The sequence below is a fragment of the Podarcis tiliguerta genome (genome assembly GCF_965153285.1).
Source record: "Podarcis tiliguerta genome assembly, chromosome: 4".
Lineage (NCBI taxonomy): Eukaryota > Metazoa > Chordata > Lepidosauria > Squamata > Lacertidae > Podarcis > Podarcis tiliguerta.
In genome coordinates, this window is record NC_139537.1 from 68,918,825 (window position 1) to 68,937,870 (window position 19,046).

Here is a 19,046-nt window from a genome sequence, read left to right on the forward strand (position 1 = left end):
TTTGCATCTGGGCTCTTGAAGGCTCCATATAGTATTATGGGTTAGCAAAGAGTCATATTGAATGTCCTAGGTGCTCTTGTTGTCACAGAGTTGCTGAAGTTAACCAGGTTCAGACCTGGTAGTAGTAGTAGTAGTAGTAAAACTATACCACCCATTTGACTGGGTTGCCCCAGCCACTCTAAGCAGCTTCCAGCAAAATATAAGAACACAATAAAATGTCAAATATCTAAAACCTCCCTATACAGGGATGACTTCAAAGGCCTTCTAAAAGTCATAAAGTTATTTATCTCCCTTGCATCTGATGGGAAGGTGTTCCACAGGGAGGGCGCCACTACCAAGAAGGCCCTCTACCTGGTTCCCTGTAACCCCACTTCTTGCAATGAGCCACAAGACCCTTGGAGCTGGACATCAGTGGGAGTGGAGACACTCCTCTAGGTATACAGGGCCGAAGCTGTTAGGGTTTTAAAGATCAGCACCAACACTTTGAATTGTGCTCAGAAATGTACTGGGAGTCAATGTAGATCCTTTAGGACTGAGGTTATATGGTCCTGGCGGCCGCTCCCAGTCACCAGTCTGGAAGCCGCATTCTATATTAGTTGTAGTTTTTGAGTCACCTTCAAAGGTAGCCCCACATAGAGTACATTGCAGTAATCCAAGTAGGAGATAACCAGAGCATGTACCACTCTGGCAAGACAGCCGGCGGGCAGGTAGGGTCTCAGCTGGCATACTAGATGGAGCTGGTAGACAGCTGCTGTGGACACAGAATTGACCTGCGTCTCCATGGGCAACTGTGAGTCCAAAATGCAACACTAGTTTACGAGTTCCAGAAGGCTTTAGACATGTTTTTCATAAATGGCTGCCCCTTATGCCCCCTGAACTGCTTTCGAACTCAAGGGAAGTGTCAAACAGTTTCATGGCTGGGTCAACTTCACAATGAAAATACAAGACAAAAAAATCCACTGAGCTAGCATAAACTCTTTATTTGGTTCTCTATATTTTCAGATCCTGGACAAAATGTTTAGCTTTTGAAATACGTAATGCAGAATAATGTCTAGGTGAAACTAAGATACCCGATCCTTTTCCATCCAAGTGCTGCTTCAATTTATTTTTTTAACTTTCTCTCTAGGGACAAAGCTGGAGGCTATGGGATCCAGGCACTTGGGGGAATGTTAGTGGAATATGTTCACGGAGACTTCTTGAACGTGGTGGGGTTTCCTTTGAATCGCTTCTGCAAAAAGTTAGCAGAATTATATTATCCGCCCCCAAAGCACACTATCCATCACATAAAGCATGACTCTATCCCTTCAGTAGAGACTTTTGAGATTCTAAGTGATGGGGAATGTGACTCTTCAGATAACCACACACAGTTTGAAGGTGCTAATAAGAGAAACGGCGGTGGAGTCCCCCACAGCCTGGGAAAGTGCGTAAAGAGCAGTCATTCTTGCAACACACCTGTGGAAAGTCAGAATGGAATAATAGAAAATGCAACGCAATTCCCATCTAAACTCACTCACCTTCTGGATGGCTTCAGAGCATCAAAGGTATCCCATCTTTTGTTCTTTTGTATATAGATCTGTAAAAAAAAGTTTTTGTTAATTTTATGGAATGTGGCACCTGTGGGCTTGGGGAATGTGCCTGCATTTAAGGACAATAACCTGAGCTCCAGAGACCTTGAAATAAGCAGGTTTTATTCTGTTTGTACAGGTTTGTCCATTAGGATACAATGAATTTTTAGTGAACAGGAGTATGTTTACAGCTGCAATTCTTTATATGCTGGTTCTTACATTTCTTAGTGGCTCAAATACTTGGTCAAGGGTAAATAAGAGGTCTTTTGTGAAGATCTGAAAGCAGCCTGAGATGTTTGTAAATACCACTACAAAACTCTCCCTCTGTTGCTGCAAATGGGAGGTGGCTGTTGACACGACATAGACTCAGTGCCCTAACTCATCATTGCTACACCCAGACCCACACCTCTTCTCTCTTCTCCATTCTCCTACCCTACCTGGAACTGCAATGAGGTAAATTGAAGCTGGTCATTAATTTTTAAGAAAAAGTTGAAATTATCACTTCTCTCCGCTTGGTTGTTGGGCAAACCATCATATATTGCCCAAGTCTATTGCTGCAAGTCTCAGATTCAATCCCCTGCTTATCCAGAATCGGATGGAAGGTGATGTGAAAGACTTTTGCCTGAAGTCCTGAGCCCCTGCCAATCAGAATAGACAATTCTGGACAGATAGAAAAAAATTGTCTGACCTAGTTATACCAGGCAGCTTTGGTACAGAATGAAAAACCAATTGGCATCTACTGACTCACTGACAACTGCTTCATAGTTAAAAATGCCTTTATAGACCTCTTGTTTCTCTTTAAAAATATATCAAGATTCTTCTGTTGTGAATGCTTGGCAACTACACAATTTTTTGGATACCCTTAGTATTCAGCAAGGTACATTTTTAGATTAAAATTCAGCATTAAAAACGTTAAGCGGCCATGAAGTCTTGTGAACAGGTGTCTGTTTCAGCCAAGGCTAGCAACCATCATTTCCTCTGTAATATCCTTACCGTGGCTTGTATTTTGATAGATAACCAGAACGAACTGACAGAAGTGACAGTGAAAGAAAAATCAGTAAACAGTTCCACATATTCTTGTTTTCAAGTGACTACTGTTTGTCTCCCATAATCTCTTGGATGTCGTGATCAGTAACAAATTTCAGCAGCTGAACTTCCATCCAAAACAGTGCAGCCCAAAGTGGGGCTGGAGCAGCTAACATAAGGCATTGATGTGACTTAGTAGCTTATGGATTGCCTTGATTAGTTTTTCTTTTAGTAATCAATGTACATTTCATGTCCGCAGGCTTTGTTTGTGGCATCTAAGCTGAAAGTATTTGATATTCTGAAAGATAAGGGCACCTTGACAGCTATGGAAGCTGCTAATAAACTTAAAACCTCAGTGTGTGGCACAGAAAGATTACTTGATGCCTGTACTTCTCTTGGCCTATTGGACAAGAACCATCTAGGTGAGCCTTCTTCTCTAAAACAGTTGGGGGTGGGGAACAAAAAGGAACTTGTAGCAAGACCTTAATGCAATTGGATTGTTGGCTAGAGTATGGGCATATGAAACGGAGAAGAACAAAAAAGTGTGTCTAGAGAAATGAGTCAAATATGATTTCCAGGTGAACTTAGCACAGCCTTAGAAAAAGCAACACTTAAGGCCAAACTATTCTGGTGTCTGCGACTCCCTTTTTTATTTTTAAGGGGTTGTATTTCCTACCCCAGTGCTCAAAATATTTTGGACCAACACTTTGGTCAGTGTGAGTGTGTCCTGTGGGTAGAAGTGCCTGTCTGTCCCTGGGACACTTCCCATGCTTCCACTTGCACACTACTGCACTCAGGTTGAACTTTGTCATTTGAAAACAATGCATTTTTAGGGCTGCAGTGTCGTTTTCTTAACATCACATTGCATCTTTCAGTGGCAAGGAAATGTGCAAACTGATTATAAGAAGCAATTATAATATTGGGTTTAATTAAATTCTTTACTGAGCTGTGCCGATCTGTGGAAATCAACTGAGCTGTGAAACCCTTGCAGCTGGTTAGGTTTAGCTTAATGAATTGAAAAAAAGAGACACTAAGGAAGAATAATACGGATCTTGCAAAATTCTCTGTCTTCAAAGGTTACAGCAATACAGATATGGCAAATTTATACCTAGCATCAGATGGTGAATGTTCACTTCATGACTACGTTCTCTACTGTAATGACCACACATGGCCTCTGTATAAACATCTGGAGTTGGCAGTCAAAGAGGGGACTCCGCTGAACCAAATATTTGAGAAGAAAGCAGAAGATTGTATTCAGGTAGTGTAGAATCCACACATTCTTTATATAGAGCTTTGGTTTAAAACATTGCATGCTTTGGAGATGGTCACTACTGGGCAAGTTTAACTTACATTTTTTGATTGTGAGCTGCCACAGTATGCTTAGGAATTAATTTTTTGAAGAGCTGGGTGCCTATAATGCAACTGGGGTCCCTGTTATGCTGGAAAATTTATTTGAGCCAGCAGAGCCATCCATCAGAAGAAAAGGGAAGGTGGCAATTTTTGTCAAGTCCCTCTTCCCATTCAGCTCTCCTCACCACCTGCCCTGGTGTATGCTCTCCCAAACCTCCAGAGCTGAAGCTCAGGGGATGTGCATGGAACTGTAGCAGGAACGGCAAATCTTTGAAGATCACCTCGACCCATTTCACCTGCAGAAGACTACTGAATTAAATAGCTTTCTGCAGAGGAGGCACACAAATTGGATACAGTCTACAGACCAATTACACAAAATATTCAGAGTTAACCAAAGTATTATATATATATATTATTAGATTATATTGGTACACATTTTAATACTGGCAGCCAACAAATGGGCTCTTCTCACCCCACCCCCCGCCTAGTATAGTACCATAAGGGCTGGTATATGTTAGTTTGCTAATGCAAGTAAAGTTTCTATCTATCTATTAATAGAAAACTGCCAAAAAAATAACCCCAAAGTCCTATGCTGGTAAGGTTTAAGCAGTGGACAAATAAATGCTTTGTGTAAACCACTGTAGTACTTAAATTGAGGAAAATACCTGACTCTGAATACAAGCTAAAATCAAGGATTCAATGTCAGATACTGAAATTACTATGATCTGCAAACTATTTCCCTCCATCAGTTATTTGGAGCTCTTGGGCAATGAAGTGGAGTCCTAGCTTAGTTCTTACTGAGGTTGGAAACTTTGTTGGGCTGTACCACTTCTGCCCATCACATGGCAGAATGCCCCCTCCTGTATAACAGAAAGCAAACCACCTGTGTACACAGACATGTTAAGGAGATTTTCTTCTCCCTGTCATCTAGTTCTTAGATGTGGAAGGAAGTTTTATATGGAAGATCATTCAAAACCATAGGAGTTCCAGAAACACTCTGGGCTCTTTCTTACTTTTTCCAAATGAATTTTATTATAATTACCAACACAAAATTTATTTACATCATAGTAAATTATCAGCAGCAAATAGTTGTGTAAGGCAATCCTAATGTTATATATTGAATTCCGTGAACACTGTTTTCTGACATGATCCAGAGAGTAGACTTCTCTGTTCTATCAACATGGTCTTCAGAATAATCTGAAATGTGTGAATTATCACTCTTAAATTGCAAAGGAAACTCATTTTTTTGGTCATATTAAGATTAATAAAAAGAAATATGGCATTTCTCTTTTGTGTGGTGTGGCTATTTCTTTTTTAAGATGAAAAAGCAAGTGGTTTTCAAGGTGTGTTTTTTAACATCTCTGCATATGTTCTGTTTATATCCTATATCCTAATTCTTTTGAATGAGTCTAGAAACTTTGGTCTGCTCTGTTTTTAAGGATTTCTGTTGCCAAACTACAGAGACGAAGCAACGTTTTATGAGTGCCATGCACAGCATTTCCAAACTAACAGCAAGAGATGTAGCCGTGGCTTTTGACCTTTCACAGTTCAGAACTGCGTGTGATTTGGGAGGTAGGCATTCCATTTCATTATAATTCCTGTTGTCATGGAAAATGTAATTCTCTGTTATTTGCTTCCTCTTGGGTATCTTTCCTTAAAACTTTGGTCTTATTATAAGCATTGAACTTCAAAGAGAATCCGTGGAATAGATAAGAAAACTCTATTTTCTTGTGGGTGTAGTTAAGCCTGTTCATGGTTCACTTAGGTAAATTTTAAATGCAGACTTAATGGTGGAATATCAAAGTACATATGAAGCTACTGAGATGGAAATGCAGCTATTACTTTCTAGAATTAACAGCAAATGCATAGCAGCTTGGAACAGCTCAGTGTTGGGAGTACTCTTTTTGTTTTCAGAGAGAGTGGTTAAGATCTTTCTTGGAAAATCTTACAGCCTGACAACCACTATAAGCAAATCTCAGTGGTTGAGGATGTTATGATCCATACAACCAGCTTAAATGCATTTTCTCACTTCTAAAAGAAAATACCGGTATGTGAAAGCATCTTGCAAGTTTTATAATTAGGCAGATTTTAATAGCTGCCGCTGGGTAAGCACTGAGTGCTAATATCATCAGAAGTAAGTTTTAACTAAATGAGGAACTAAATACAGGAGCTATTGTGATATTTTGCTCTCTTCAGGTTGCACTGGAGCTTTAGCTTATGAGCTGGTCCATATCTACCCAGAGATGAAAGTCACGGTATTTGACCTTCCAGAAATCATCACGAGTGTCTCCAGCTGTCAGCCTTCAAGACAAAACCCAGCTCAGGTTTCCTTCATGTCAGGTAAACATACCTCTTAGGTACAGTGTGTATAGAATCTTGGCATATGTGGATACAAATGAGGCTTATCACAAGGCAAAGTTTGTATGTTGAGTCATCTTTGCTTCCTTGAATACTCAGTTTCTTGTGAAAGTATTATTGGTAAAGAATATATGTGATGAACATTTGTGTTAAAGGGCTGCTTATAACATATAGGGGATATTCAACCAAGTTTAACTTAGAGCAGGTCCATTAATGAACATGACTGTTAGATCTGTTTCAAAAACTGACTTGATATTTGGGGTACTGATGTGTATATAAGGCTGCTGAGATGAGGATTTGTTCATTCGTTTTAGAACTGATGAAAATGCATTTTTCAAACAGGTGACTTTTTCAAAGATGATCTTCCAAAAGGAGACCTTTATATACTTTCACGAGTTCTACATGACTGTTCAGAGGAGAAGATTTCCACACTCTTTAGCAAAATATATGCTGTTTGCAAGCCAGGTAAGATTTGACTGCTCTTTCCCCTTTTCCTTTGTATTAGTATATCATGAGATAAGTTTATTTTAGCACCAAACAACAACAACAACAACTTATTATTTGTACCCCGCCTATCTGGCTGGGTTTCTCCAGCCACTCTGGGCGGCTTCCAACAAAGATTAAAAATACATTAAATACTAGGGGAAAGGGTCGTTTCCCCAAAGACACTGCAAAATTAAATATTACAAGAGAGTGTAAGGTTGCTATTACATGTGGCCACCTCTTTTCTGTGTTTTCCCCTATAATGTTTAACTCCACACAGAGTCTCTGGGGAGAATTATCCTTTTCACTGTAAAATTGCAGTAAGTAGCGTATCAAAGGACAATTACAAACATGTAAAAGTTGAATATTAGCTCTTAAGAGCCATTAACATCATTCTAATGGCAGTTTTGATTAGAGCTTCACAGAATGGTTTTAAAGTATGTCCTTGACATATCTTAAGTTGCAGTCCTGTGCACACTTTCCTGCAGATGAAACCAGTAGGACTTCTGTTAAACAAGCCTAACTTTGTGTGTTAAATATTTTGTCTTCTCAAAAAACAAAAAGTGGAGTGATTATGATGCAGGGAGATCACTTGCTTTCTCCCCCACCTAAAAAAGGGGAGGTATATCTAGACATGGTGATGTAGACTCCAGAGCTGGAAAGGAGACAAGTACAGCCAGTAATTAAAGCAGGTTTTTACTGCCCTGCCACAGTGTGGTGAATGAAGGAATGAATGAATGTGATAATGAAGCCTTATATCGCTGGCACTTTATTATTTTTAAATTCCAACATTAAAGGCACTGGAGTGGTACAGTACAAAGCTCTTGAATCAAGAACAATATATTTAAAACTAAATCTTCATGTAAAAGAAAAAAAAGTTAGGGTCTGTGTCATCACCAAAGACAGTGATGCATACCTTCAAAGTGCCTACAGCACTTCAGATAGCAATGTAAATTTTGAGGAATGTAAATTGTAAGCACATCCCCCCCACTGCCCACAACAATTAAACAGCTATAGGGAATCAGGATTTTCCCACACTAGGGGTCCAGGTAAAAATTGAGGAGTGGGATGAAGCTGCTATTGGCGCAGGGGAAAGGGTTGAATTCCCTACACACGCATACATGCAGCAATCCCAGTCCTGGTGAGACTTTTTCCTGCAGCAGTTGCTCTTTTTAGTTCAAACTGCACATTTCTAGTTTAGCTGTACAAGCACCTCTAGTCAGATAGAGCAACTTTAGGAAAAGAAACAAATCTCCTGACTCTAATAAAATAAAATAAAAACCTTCCTGTAGAGCAAGAGAAGACAAAATGCTAACTTGAAGTTAGAAATTTGTAACTAAACAGTGTTGTTGCTTTCTTTCTTTCTTTCCTTTAAATGCAGGCAGTGCTTTGCTGGTAGCAGAAATTGTGCTTGATGAGAAACGAACAAGCCCTGCTAGAGCTGTCCTGCAATCCCTTAGTATGACGGAAGGCAAGCAAAGAACTGGCTTGGAGTATAAACAGTTATTGGAGAAACACGGATTCACCAATGTGCAGATTAAGATAACAGGAAACCTGCTAGATGCAATTTTGTGTTTTAAGAAAACATCCACCCATTAAATTAGATGGAGCAAGTAATTTGATTTACTGTCACCATCAGCTGGCATTAGTATAGATGTTTCTGTTTTGGGGTTGCACTAATGGTTGTCATGTTACAGTTTGAACTGTGCATAAAAGCTTGTCCTACTTTTGTTGATTAAAACAGTACTAAGAAAATATAATGACCTATTTTTTTTCCTATCTGGGAAATGCATTGCTTGCCCCCTTATATAATTGTTAGCAATTTAGTTTCAAACCCATGCTTATTTTTTCTTACCATGTGCCCCTTGCAACCACTCTTTAAAACTCAGGAAACATCAAGGAAACAAGAGAGAACAGACTGTGCATAAAGCTACAGTTCCACTAACTTCAGCGGGACTACTATGTAGTTTCTCATGCAATCTGTACAGCAGTTTTTGATAGGGATAGGTGTTCATTTAGGGCTGTATCAGATATTGTCTGTCTGTGCAAGGTTAAATGTGGCACAGAAGAAGAATCCAATGCAACAGTAGCACTAGCAGAAACTTGTTGCCCAACAGATTGTGAAATCTATTGTGCAACAAAGTTGCCAACAACCAGATCACACATTCTCTTGTGCAGCAATGTTTCACTAGTGCAGTGTTTCTCAAACTTGGGTTCCCCAGGTGGACTACAACTCCCACCATCCCATGCTAGCCGGACCAATGGTCAAGTATGATGGGAGTTGTAGTCCAACAACAGCTAGGGACCCAAACTGAACAGGTATAAGTGACTTAGCAATTCGCTGTGAACATCCATGCCAGGTTTAGTGAGCATGTAAGAGAAAGCAGATGGCGCTGTGGGTTAAACCACAGAGCCTAGGGCTTGCCGATCAGAAGGTCAGCTGTTTGAATCTCCGCGATGGGGTGAGCTCCCGTTGCTCGGTCCCTGCTCCTGCCAACCTAGCAGTTCGAAAGCACGTCAAAGTGCAAGTAGATAAATAGATACCACTCCGGCTGGAAGGTAAACAGCGTTTCCATGCGCTGCTCTGGTTCGCCAGAAGTGGCTTAGTCATGCTGGCCACGTGACCCGGAAGCTGTATGCCAGCTCCCTCGGCCAGTAAAGCGAGATGAGCGCCGCAACCCCAGAGTCGGCCACGACTGGACCTAATGGTCAGGGGTCCCTTTACCTTTACCTAAGAGAAACTACATCCATATTTGGAGTGGGTCAGCATGGAATAAAACTTCATACCATAAAATATCCTACTCCATTTCAGTAATGACATCAAAACGTGTAGATGGAGGTGGGTGATGAGGCCCTCCTCTCTGATCCAGAATAATTTAGTTAAATAACACTTCAATAAAAGACATGAATACATGTCTCTTTGATTTTTTTAAAAATGTATTTTCAGATAACTTGAAATGAATTCAATCAAATGTTCTCAGTGCAGTATTCCTTCCCAGTTCTCTGTCCTAGGAAGCTGTATAGAGAAATGACCATTTTTATTTAAAACAATAGGTATAAATTGCTTTCTAGATCTGCCAAAACAACTTGTGACTAGTTCTATTGTTTTGTGGGTTTCAAAATATGATTATATACAGTTTAATTTGCTAAAATTGACTGGACTGGGTTTTTTTAGGGGAGGCATGCAAGTTTTTTCTTTGACCTCTGGTTCACTCCCTGAACCATGCTATACAATCGTTCAGAATACTATCTGATAAAAGGAGGGAAGAGAGCTACTCAAAGCTCACTATAGTAAGTTTCCAAAGACTATCAGCAGGTGAGTTACAGATTTTTATTTTCTTGAGCTAATCTTGAAACCATAAATGCAAAGCATTAGCAAAGTTCCTTCATACAACATGTAATGTGTAGAGCAAAGGTCTCCCTGATGAATCAAACAAGGAACACTTTATTTTGTAACCATTTAATTTGCATTTCAACCATAGAAAATTTCTCCTGAAAGGTTTCTGGTTTTTTTTTACATTGTGTTTCCTCTCTGTGCGCCCTCATGTTCCACATGCAACTTATATATCCAGAATGTTTGGTGGTACTTGTTTGTTTAATCTATTTGTCAAAAATTTAGTTCTTATTCCTTTTAAGATTGCTCAAAGATATCTAAAACGAAATTTCCCAATCAGTGTGTTACCGATTTAAGTTCCAAAAATGATTTATTACCATATATTTGCATAACCATTTCTGAAATAAAAAAGAGCCTCCTGATATTTTTACTATTAATACAAAAGGAGTCACTTTCATTCTTTGAAAAGCACTATGAAATTAGTGAAACTATAAAGTATCATTGTTTACAATTAGCCTACTTTTAAATTTCCTCCTTCTTTTGAAATCACTTAATCATTTCACTGTTAGTACTAAGTAACAGTCAAAGTATCAATTCATAGTCTCAACAAATCAACAGTTTTTGATATATTGTTTTTACCTAGGCAAGTTTACTCAGAAGGCCCATTGAGTTAAATGAGACTTTTTCTTGGTAACTGCAGCTTTCAAATAAAAAGGTTGTTTAGTAGTTTGGCTGCAATCCTTTATTATTTTCTAGTTATGAAGTCCCATAAAACCAATGGTACCTCTGAATAAATAAGGGTTTTACAACAATTTGTGAAAGCATGTAACAAGTGAAAATGATAAAGCTTAAGCCAAGCCCATCTGCTGATGAAGATAAAGTACATGTGCTTAATTAAAAATAGTAAAGGAGAATCTAACATTACATGAAACTTTGAACCATCCCAGCTTGTGGGGCGGGGTGGAAATCACAGCTCAGTAAAGCAGTAACTGTCAATGTGAATGTGTACATATTTTAATATGTAAAAACGAAGTCCTGCAGCATCTTAAAGTCTACAAAGACGCATGCCATGACAATAAATCTATTAGTCTTCTAGCTGTGCCTCCAGACTCCCTTGTTTTGACTGCTACAGACTAACAGGCTGGTCCTCTGGAATATATAAGGAAACATTACATACAAAAGGGAAACATCCAAGGACTTGCAACAATTATATATGAAAGTGCAGTGTTTCATAAGTGATAACACTGTAATCTTTCTACCCTTCCTTGTCATGTCCTGTTGAAACAGAAGCTGCCAGGCCTCAGCACTGTTTGCAGCGTAATATTAATAGTATGGGACCATAATCTAAAACGGATGTAATATATGGATAGACTCTACAAAGCAATAAAACTGCAACACTGTCATGCACAACGGAGTCTACTAACATTAGGGATTTCAGAGTGCTTTCCTGTAATGCGTTTAGAACCCATTTCAACTTTGCTCGTTCAGGCCAAAGGATGAAGTTACCCCCAATCCAGGTTAAAAGAGGCCTGATAAAATAACCCACGTTAATCAACAGGGTAGGGTGAATTGCTGGCACAGCAAGCCCAATGCGGAATCTTTTCCCGACCCAACGCACATCGGGTACACTAAGTCCCGGCGAGTTCAATGGGATTGACATCTTGAATTTGGTGCTGCAATCTCGGGGCATAGCGGGGATCAGGCCCGAGTCAACATGAGCCGGGCCTGACTTCGTGCTAACTCAATGACACAACGGCCCATGCAGTCCGCGCTTCCGCCCCTCCCGCCCCCCGCAGCAAAGCACTTGGAGCGCTCACACGTGCACTTTACACTGGAGTACGTCCGCTATAACTCCCCGTCGAGCCACAACGGGGATATAGCTCCGACGAGGACCTCAGCCCAGTCATAACACCCGCCGGGGTCCGCCATTCCAATTTAATAAAGAATAATGATAATAAGAAATTCACTCAACAGCTCCTCATGGGCGGGTTTCCTGGGCAAAGGAAGCGCGTCAGGAGGCCGCCTCTTCCTCCACCGGCGTTTGCGAGGCCGCGGATCCCTCCTCCTTGCGGCTGCCCCGCCAATGGAGCCCGGCGGGCGGAGCCTCTTGAGCCGGCCATTTAGCTCACGAGCCGGGCTGGCCCTTCCCTTTTCGGCGGCCTGAGTTGCGACAGCGCCCGTGGTCTCTTGCCTCGCAGCCCCTTTCCCCGCACACTCGCCGCTACCAAGCACCACCACCACCACCGCCATGGCAGACCAGGCCCTCTCCTTCGCCAAGGACTTCCTGGCAGGCGGCGTGGCGGCAGCCATCAGCAAGACGGCCGTGGCGCCCATCGAGCGGGTCAAGCTGCTGCTTCAGGTCAGGCCTCCTCGCGGGGCGCTTTCATTTGTGTGACGGGGGATCTGAAAGAGGGGGCAGGGCCGGGAATGAGGCGTTTGGGGTGCGCGGCCCGGACCCCCCCACTGCGCGGTTTCTTTTTTATTTTATTTTAATACGCATTCATATGTGTATGTTTGTGAGGAAGTACTTATGCCCTCGAAAGGCTGCCCGTGACGACGGCTGCGGCAAGGACAAGAGAGGCGCCCGCCCCGCGTGCGTCGGTGTGTGCGCGCGCGCATGGCTGCCGTTAGGCCGGTTCCGCTGTAGAAAGTTCGTTGGCGGCAGTTTGAATGCGCGCGGCGCTGTTCCCCTCCTCTCCCCCCCCCCAACGCGCAGATGAAAGGGTTCTCTCCTCACGCGCGCGGGGGGCCCGCGCCCGCTACTTTCCCTATGCCGCCCCCTTTTTGTGTAGCGGTGTACTTAAGATGTAGAGGGCGGGAACGCACTGAGAGGTCGAAGGAAGCTGCCGCAGCCATCTTCTGCGGCGACGTGTCGTTGATTGGTGCGACGGCGGCGTAGGGCGTCCGCGCCGATTGGATGCAGCCGGCCTCCCGCCTCCGCCCTTGTTCTCGTATCGCGAGGCTTCGTCGGGTGACCCCTGCGGAGCGCGCGAGGTCACCGCCGCCTGTGCTGCAGTGGGGCCTAAGCCCAAGCCCCTCCCTTCGGGCCGCAGCCGGGCGGATGCGTGACTGAGGCGGGGCGGGCTGTGAGACTCCCTATGCGGGCAGGCAGAGCAGGCCTCGCGCTGCACAGGGACACATAGAGCGCGACCTTTTCCAGACTAGTTCCGCCATGTACATCCAAAGGGCATAACTTTCTCCTTTTAAATGGGGACGGGGAGGGGCCGTCCAGAGCATCCGGCTGGCACGAAGAAGGGCATGAATTTAATGCTAAACCTCGGCATTGCCCGAAATCCCAGAGAGTCACGCTGTAGACAGATGACCCAGTGGCTGACTTTATTTTTTCTATTTATTGCATTTATATCCCACTTTCAACCTCCTCCTCCCCCCCCCCGCAAAAGAGCTCAAGGTCTCCTAAATGTCTCTCCTTATTCTCATTTAATGTCCAGAAACAACCCTGTGAGGTAGGTTAGGCTAAGAGGCAGTAACTGGCCCCAAGGTCACCTAGTCAACTTCCTAGCAGAGTGAGGAGTTGAAGTCTGGTCTTCAGGTCCTTGTCTGACACTTTAACCGCTATGCCACCGGTACAAGGTGTGTCCTGCATCTACAGCATACGCTACAAGCATGGGCAAAAACCACAAAAGGACAAGGCGGAAGAGAATGTTCTTTGGTAGCTTCAGAACCTGTGATGAGCAGTACAATCCTATGCACATTTGTTTTAAAAAGTCGACCCCATTGAGTTCCTTGGTAACTGCATACAGCAGGGATGAAAAACCTGCCGCCTTCCACATGTCCCCATTTGGCCCACAAAGCTGTTTTGGGGCAAGCTATACCCACCTGCTGTGCATCTGATGTCAGGTGTGGGGAAGTTAAAGGTGGGGCTTTGTAGGCTCTGCCAGTTAGCAGTGCCTGGAATTCCTCCATTATACAGAGATTCCTAAGCACTCAACCAGCTGGTACTCAGAGACACATGGGAACCATTATGATGTTAGATTATTGACAATGGGGTTGAACCACACAAAATTGACCCACGAGTGGGAGAGTTAAGGATCTGGCCTACCAGACTAAAGATTCTCTACCTCTGATGTACAAAATGGTAACCAAAGCTGTCAGTTTTATGAGTGTTTCTACATGGAAGCAAAAGGGCACTAATTCCTTAGTTTAGAAATATAAACATATTTATTTAAATGAAAATCCCACAGTTAGCAATGAGGAACGGCTGTAGTTCTACTGGTTTAACTTCCTTTAGAAATTAAGTTGCAATAGCTATATCCCTGCTCATTAGTTTAATTTTTACAGTAAGCTGATATTTTCACAGTCTACTTGTGGCTTTAACAAGACTCATTGGAAGATTAACTACATAGTGAGCTAATAAGAGCATTTCTAAACTGCCAATTCATAGAAAATATGAGGGGAACTTAAAATCATTCGAGAACTAATAACCAGCACTGAATTAAATTAATTTTGTGGAAACACTTGTTGAAACAAATATTTTCAGCAATGACAACATAGCCAGAATTGTAGGTGTCTATCTGATTTCAATAGGAATGGTGTTCCAAAGTACTGATGTCACTATACTAAAGCATAGTTTGAGTAGAAAGTCAGTTTTGTTCCTTTAATGACTTAATTGGATTAAATTATTCTGTCCCATTTTCTCTAGTTCCCATTGTGACTTCAGATATTTGAAATGTATACTTCAGACTGAACCTGAGAGAATAAAGCTTATTTGGAACCACACAATTTCTCATTTAGAGTAACTGTGAACATCTTTTTCTTGCAGGTACAACATGCAAGTCAACAGATTGCTGCTGATAAGCAGTACAAAGGAATCATTGATTGTGTTGTCCGCATTCCTAAAGAGCAAGGAATGCTGTCCTTTTGGCGTGGGAATTTTGCCAATGTCATCAGATATTTCCCAACTCAGGCGCTCAACTTTGCCTTCAAGGATAAGTATAAGCAAGTATTCTTAGGCGGAGTAGACAAGCACACACAGTTCTGGAGATATTTTGCTGGTAACCTGGCCTCTGGTGGTGCAGCTGGAGCAACCTCCCTCTGCTTTGTCTATCCCTTGGATTTTGCAAGAACCCGACTGGCTGCTGATGTTGGAAAAGCTGGAGCTGAAAGAGAATTCAAAGGCCTGGGGGACTGCCTAGTCAAAATCTTCAGGTCTGATGGTCTGCGGGGCTTATATCAAGGGTTCAATGTCTCTGTCCAGGGAATAATCATCTATAGAGCTGCCTACTTTGGGATCTATGACACAGCAAAAGGTAAATGTGATGGTCAGGCTGATACTGACAAGCAACATGCCGGGTGTTTTTGAATAGCACCATGTAACTATTGAGATGTGCCTAGTAGCACAAGTAAAACTGATAGACTCATTTGCTATACTATCCACATAGAGGCAGGGGGAGGGAGCTAAACCACAGAAAGTGTTGGTTTACAAAGCCACACAGATTATCTAGGGAAGAAAACTTCATGTGAATCAGTTTGACAAAATGAACTGGCTTTAAATAGGCATTAGGTTGTGTGTCACTATTTGGTTCTGTACTCAATTATGGAAACCTCTATTGGAATGTAGGGAGTAGAACCATGGTAGTCACGGTTGAAGAGGGTTATGAAAGAGACTAGGAGGAAAAAGATCAAAGGCCAGGAGTTGAAATGTTACTTATACTAAAGGGAAAGTTGTAAAAGCTAAAGTGGTTACATTAACTGCTCCTATAATTTTAACTGTAACCAAGTATGTAAATTACCCAAGGCTGTTCATTTAGGGCAGAGGACTAGAGCTTAAATTTAACTGCTGTAATCCCAAAGCTCATATTATTGAGATGGATTTTAGCGGTGATTCTGTATTTAGATGTTCTGGATTTTTGTTAATTAATTAAAAAAGTGTTGACACCTGAATGGAGTATCTTTCCAGTATCACATATCTCACTGTCTACCAAAGAGATGACATGGAGGAGCATATTTTAAAAACAAAACCAGACTTCACTAAAAGAACTGAGGTTGCCTGATCGGAGGTGGAGTTAAAAAAATAGCAAAAGATAAAAATGTAGGTCATAGCTAGCAGTCAGTGAATTCCCCTATATGGATTCACTCCCTGGGTAAAAGAGGTTACTGTCCATTTGGACGCAAGCAGACTGGGACTTCAGATTTGACCACACATACTAGCTGCAGTGTTAGTCACAAGGGATTATACACCTTCTCTAGTAACTAGATATTGAGAAAAGGCACCATCAGTTGTGTGTTAATGGCTGAATCATAAAACAGAGGTAAACAGAGCTGCCTGTAATATGATCTTCTATATTAACCAGGAAGGCAAAATTCAACAGTTGAGCATTATTTCATGATACACCATAAAGTGCCCCAAAATACGTATTCAAATGTTGTGTAATGGTAAACGGATCCTTTCATCAGTTTTCAAAATGATGCAGAAGTTCTGTTTTTTCATTATAGGTATGCTCCCAGATCCTAGAAACACTCACATTTTTATAAGCTGGATGATTGCACAATCAGTGACTGCAGTAGCTGGTGTGGTTTCCTATCCATTTGATACAGTGCGACGTCGAATGATGATGCAGTCTGGACGTAAAGCAGGTAAGCAGCACATAAAAATAAGCCAATTTTACATTAAGCATCAGCCTGATAGTCTTGTGCTGCAAGGAATTTCATGCAGATGTTTGCTTGAAATTGAATGCAAACCTAGTGAGCAGGCTAACAGAGGAGAGAGCAGAGTGCTAGATCTCTTCATTCCCAACATTGAAATCACTGGGTTGCTGCAAGAAGGTCAGAACTCCATCTTTCTGCCAGTAGTCCTGCCAAGACTTTAACAGGGTAATAAGTAATGTTTATGGGCTATGTGGCTTTTAATTATTTTTGGTGGCAGATGTAAGTACTTTTGTGGTGGGCAGAATGCAATAACACACTCTCTTGATTGTGCTGTTCTGGGGGTTCAACCCCCTAGAGCTGATTTGGGAGAGGTGCAGGGGGAAGAGAGAGGGGAAAGGCCCACTGCGCTAGTGGAAATGATTGCTCTGGCTTCCACTAGCACCCTAGGTTAGGTGAATCTGGCCCTGTGTCTCAAATTTGTTTCTGTTTTACTAAGCTTGTGCTTCAGACACCTTATATATAGACTTCACATTGATTCTACACAAGTAGTTAATATCTAACTCCTGTTAATACTCATTGTAATTTAGTTCTTCTGGGTTTACAGGACGAGACTGTCCTCATATAAGCATTGTAAAATCGGCTTAGTAATAACAACTGGGATCCTTCTTCTACCCTACACCCACCTGCAATAAAAGCAGTATATTATCTAGTTTCAGAGTAATATTTGAAGAACAACTTTCTGTGCATAAGTTCTACAATGTGTTAGCTCAGTACTGCTTTTACATTTCTCTGGACAGAAATTAACATGATAGTCCTGGTGTCCTTGAAACTTTTTATTTATTAAATTTATATACTGCCCTTCATCAAAAGATCTCAGGGTAGTTCACAGAATAAATGCTTCAAATAATAAACTTATTTTTCCTACAGCTGACATCATGTACTCTGGAACAATTGACTGTTGGAAGAAGATTGCAAAAGATGAAGGTGGAAAGGCTTTCTTCAAGGGTGCATGGTCTAATGTTCTTCGAGGCATGGGTGGTGCTTTTGTGCTTGTGTTGTATGATGAGTTCAAGAAAGTCATCTAAAAAATCCCTTACTAGAATTGTAAGTTGACAGATCATGTAGAATAACTTGCCATTATGGACCATTGATCTTTGAAAAATTCCTGTGTGGAGTCTTATTTATCGGGGCCAGATTGTGTTTAAGTAGGGCTAGAAACTGCCTTCAGTGAACTGATAACACTTTGAGATACCATTATTCCGGCATTGAAACAGACAACTCAGCTTACTGAGTTTGTCTATTTTTGGTGATAATCGTAGTGCTAGCAGTTCTGGGTCCAAGGCAGCTGAACTTCACTGAAGAGCAGCCTGAAGTTTCAAGTCCTATCTTAGAGGACCATAAAATCATGTTTTGAGAAGTATTCATTTAACAAATCATGTTTTTCCACTTGTACTTAAGCACTATGTACTGTTTGCACAGCTGAACATCTAGCATTTGTGTTCTCAGAATTGAGGCATTCTGTGAAATAATAAACAAAATTAACTCTGATGTATTGAATTTACTGTTATAACTTGATGTTCGGGGTCATGCCTGCTATGCAGTATGGTACTTCTACCAGCTTCAGATAGGGAAGGGAACACGGATGAAAAATTAAATTGGTGCAGCAGGATTTTGTAGAGGAGTGGGCCTAGCTGAGGGGTGGGTAACATTTGAATTTGATTTGGCTTGGCACTGCTAATACCACATTTGATCACTGGACATTAATGATTGAACTTCCACTTTTAAATTAAAAGAGTAAATGCGATCTACTTTCTGAGACTTCCAGAGGTTTGACTACATCTTTATGACAAATGGGCAAAATAGTTTGATTTAGAATCCAAGGAACCTGTTTTGAATATGGTAACGCTAGAACCTGCAAAATAATAATAAAAAATGGCTTGGCAATGCTTATGTACATAATTCATTGTGCAATAGTATGACAATTGGGGCCCCAAAAGAGAAGTGGTGGGAAACGCGGTATAAAACCACATTGGAAAGCAGGTAGGTGGATATGAAATAATTTGGATTTGTACAGCTGGTGGTTGTACTGATGACATCAGCTGTGAATGAAGCAGCACTTCAGAGCAATATAGTTCATTCATAAATAGATAAGATATATTCAGTGTTTCCTTTGTGTATGCATACTACAAGAAGAGCATTTTAAGAGCCCAAATTCAAGATTCTCTGCTTTGAAAAGATGAGGTCCCTTCCAACTCTACAATTTTATGATTTATCTAATGCATTTGCTTGTAAGCCGCTCTGAGCCTGGCCTTGGCTGGGAAGGG

General features: G+C 41.5%; 2 protein-coding genes and 1 long non-coding RNA gene across 3 annotated transcripts in view; 2 read left to right on the plus strand and 1 right to left on the minus strand.

The window, feature by feature from the left end:
• The window catches only part of ASMTL (acetylserotonin O-methyltransferase like), a 19,808-nt gene extending 11,271 nt beyond the window's left edge, over nt 1–8,537 (plus strand). Inside the window, exons 8-14 of the mRNA XM_083437853.1 lie at nt 1,127–1,541; nt 2,851–3,013; nt 3,668–3,849; nt 5,381–5,513; nt 6,138–6,281; nt 6,642–6,764; nt 8,164–8,537. Coding sequence (XP_083293979.1) covers nt 1,127–1,541; nt 2,851–3,013; nt 3,668–3,849; nt 5,381–5,513; nt 6,138–6,281; nt 6,642–6,764; nt 8,164–8,381 — 1,378 coding nt within the window. The 3' untranslated portion in view covers nt 8,382–8,537. The remainder of the gene's footprint in view (nt 1–1,126; nt 1,542–2,850; nt 3,014–3,667; nt 3,850–5,380; nt 5,514–6,137; nt 6,282–6,641; nt 6,765–8,163) is intronic.
• On the minus strand, nt 1,114–12,173 carry LOC310676348. Its single transcript, XR_014510477.1, has 3 exons — nt 12,089–12,173; nt 1,515–1,573; nt 1,114–1,228 (listed from the first exon to the last, which is right to left on the minus strand). It is a non-coding gene; the product is annotated as an uncharacterized lncRNA (long non-coding RNA).
• SLC25A6 (solute carrier family 25 member 6) lies at nt 10,660–18,270 on the plus strand. The gene is made up of 4 exons (XM_083438081.1): nt 10,660–12,475; nt 14,897–15,383; nt 16,570–16,710; nt 17,650–18,270. The coding sequence occupies exons 1-4, from the start codon at nt 12,365–12,367 to the stop codon at nt 17,805–17,807; spliced, it is 897 nt and encodes a 298-aa protein (XP_083294207.1). The 5' UTR covers nt 10,660–12,364; the 3' UTR covers nt 17,808–18,270.
• The last annotated feature ends 776 nt before the right edge of the window (nt 18,271–19,046 follow it).

What these genes read in the sequence shown, in the direction of transcription:
- SLC25A6 (XM_083438081.1), top strand. Translation starts at nt 12,365, where the DNA reads ATGGCAGACCAGGCCCTCTCCTTCGCCAAGGACTTCCTGGCAGGCGGC. An exon ending in GGGTCAAGCTGCTGCTTCAG is followed by an intron (nt 12,476 to 14,896) that starts GTCAGGCCTCCT and finishes TTTTTCTTGCAG; the next exon opens with GTACAACATGCAAGTCAACA. An exon ending in GCAGTCTGGACGTAAAGCAG is followed by an intron (nt 16,711 to 17,649) that starts GTAAGCAGCACA and finishes TTTTTCCTACAG; the next exon opens with CTGACATCATGTACTCTGGA.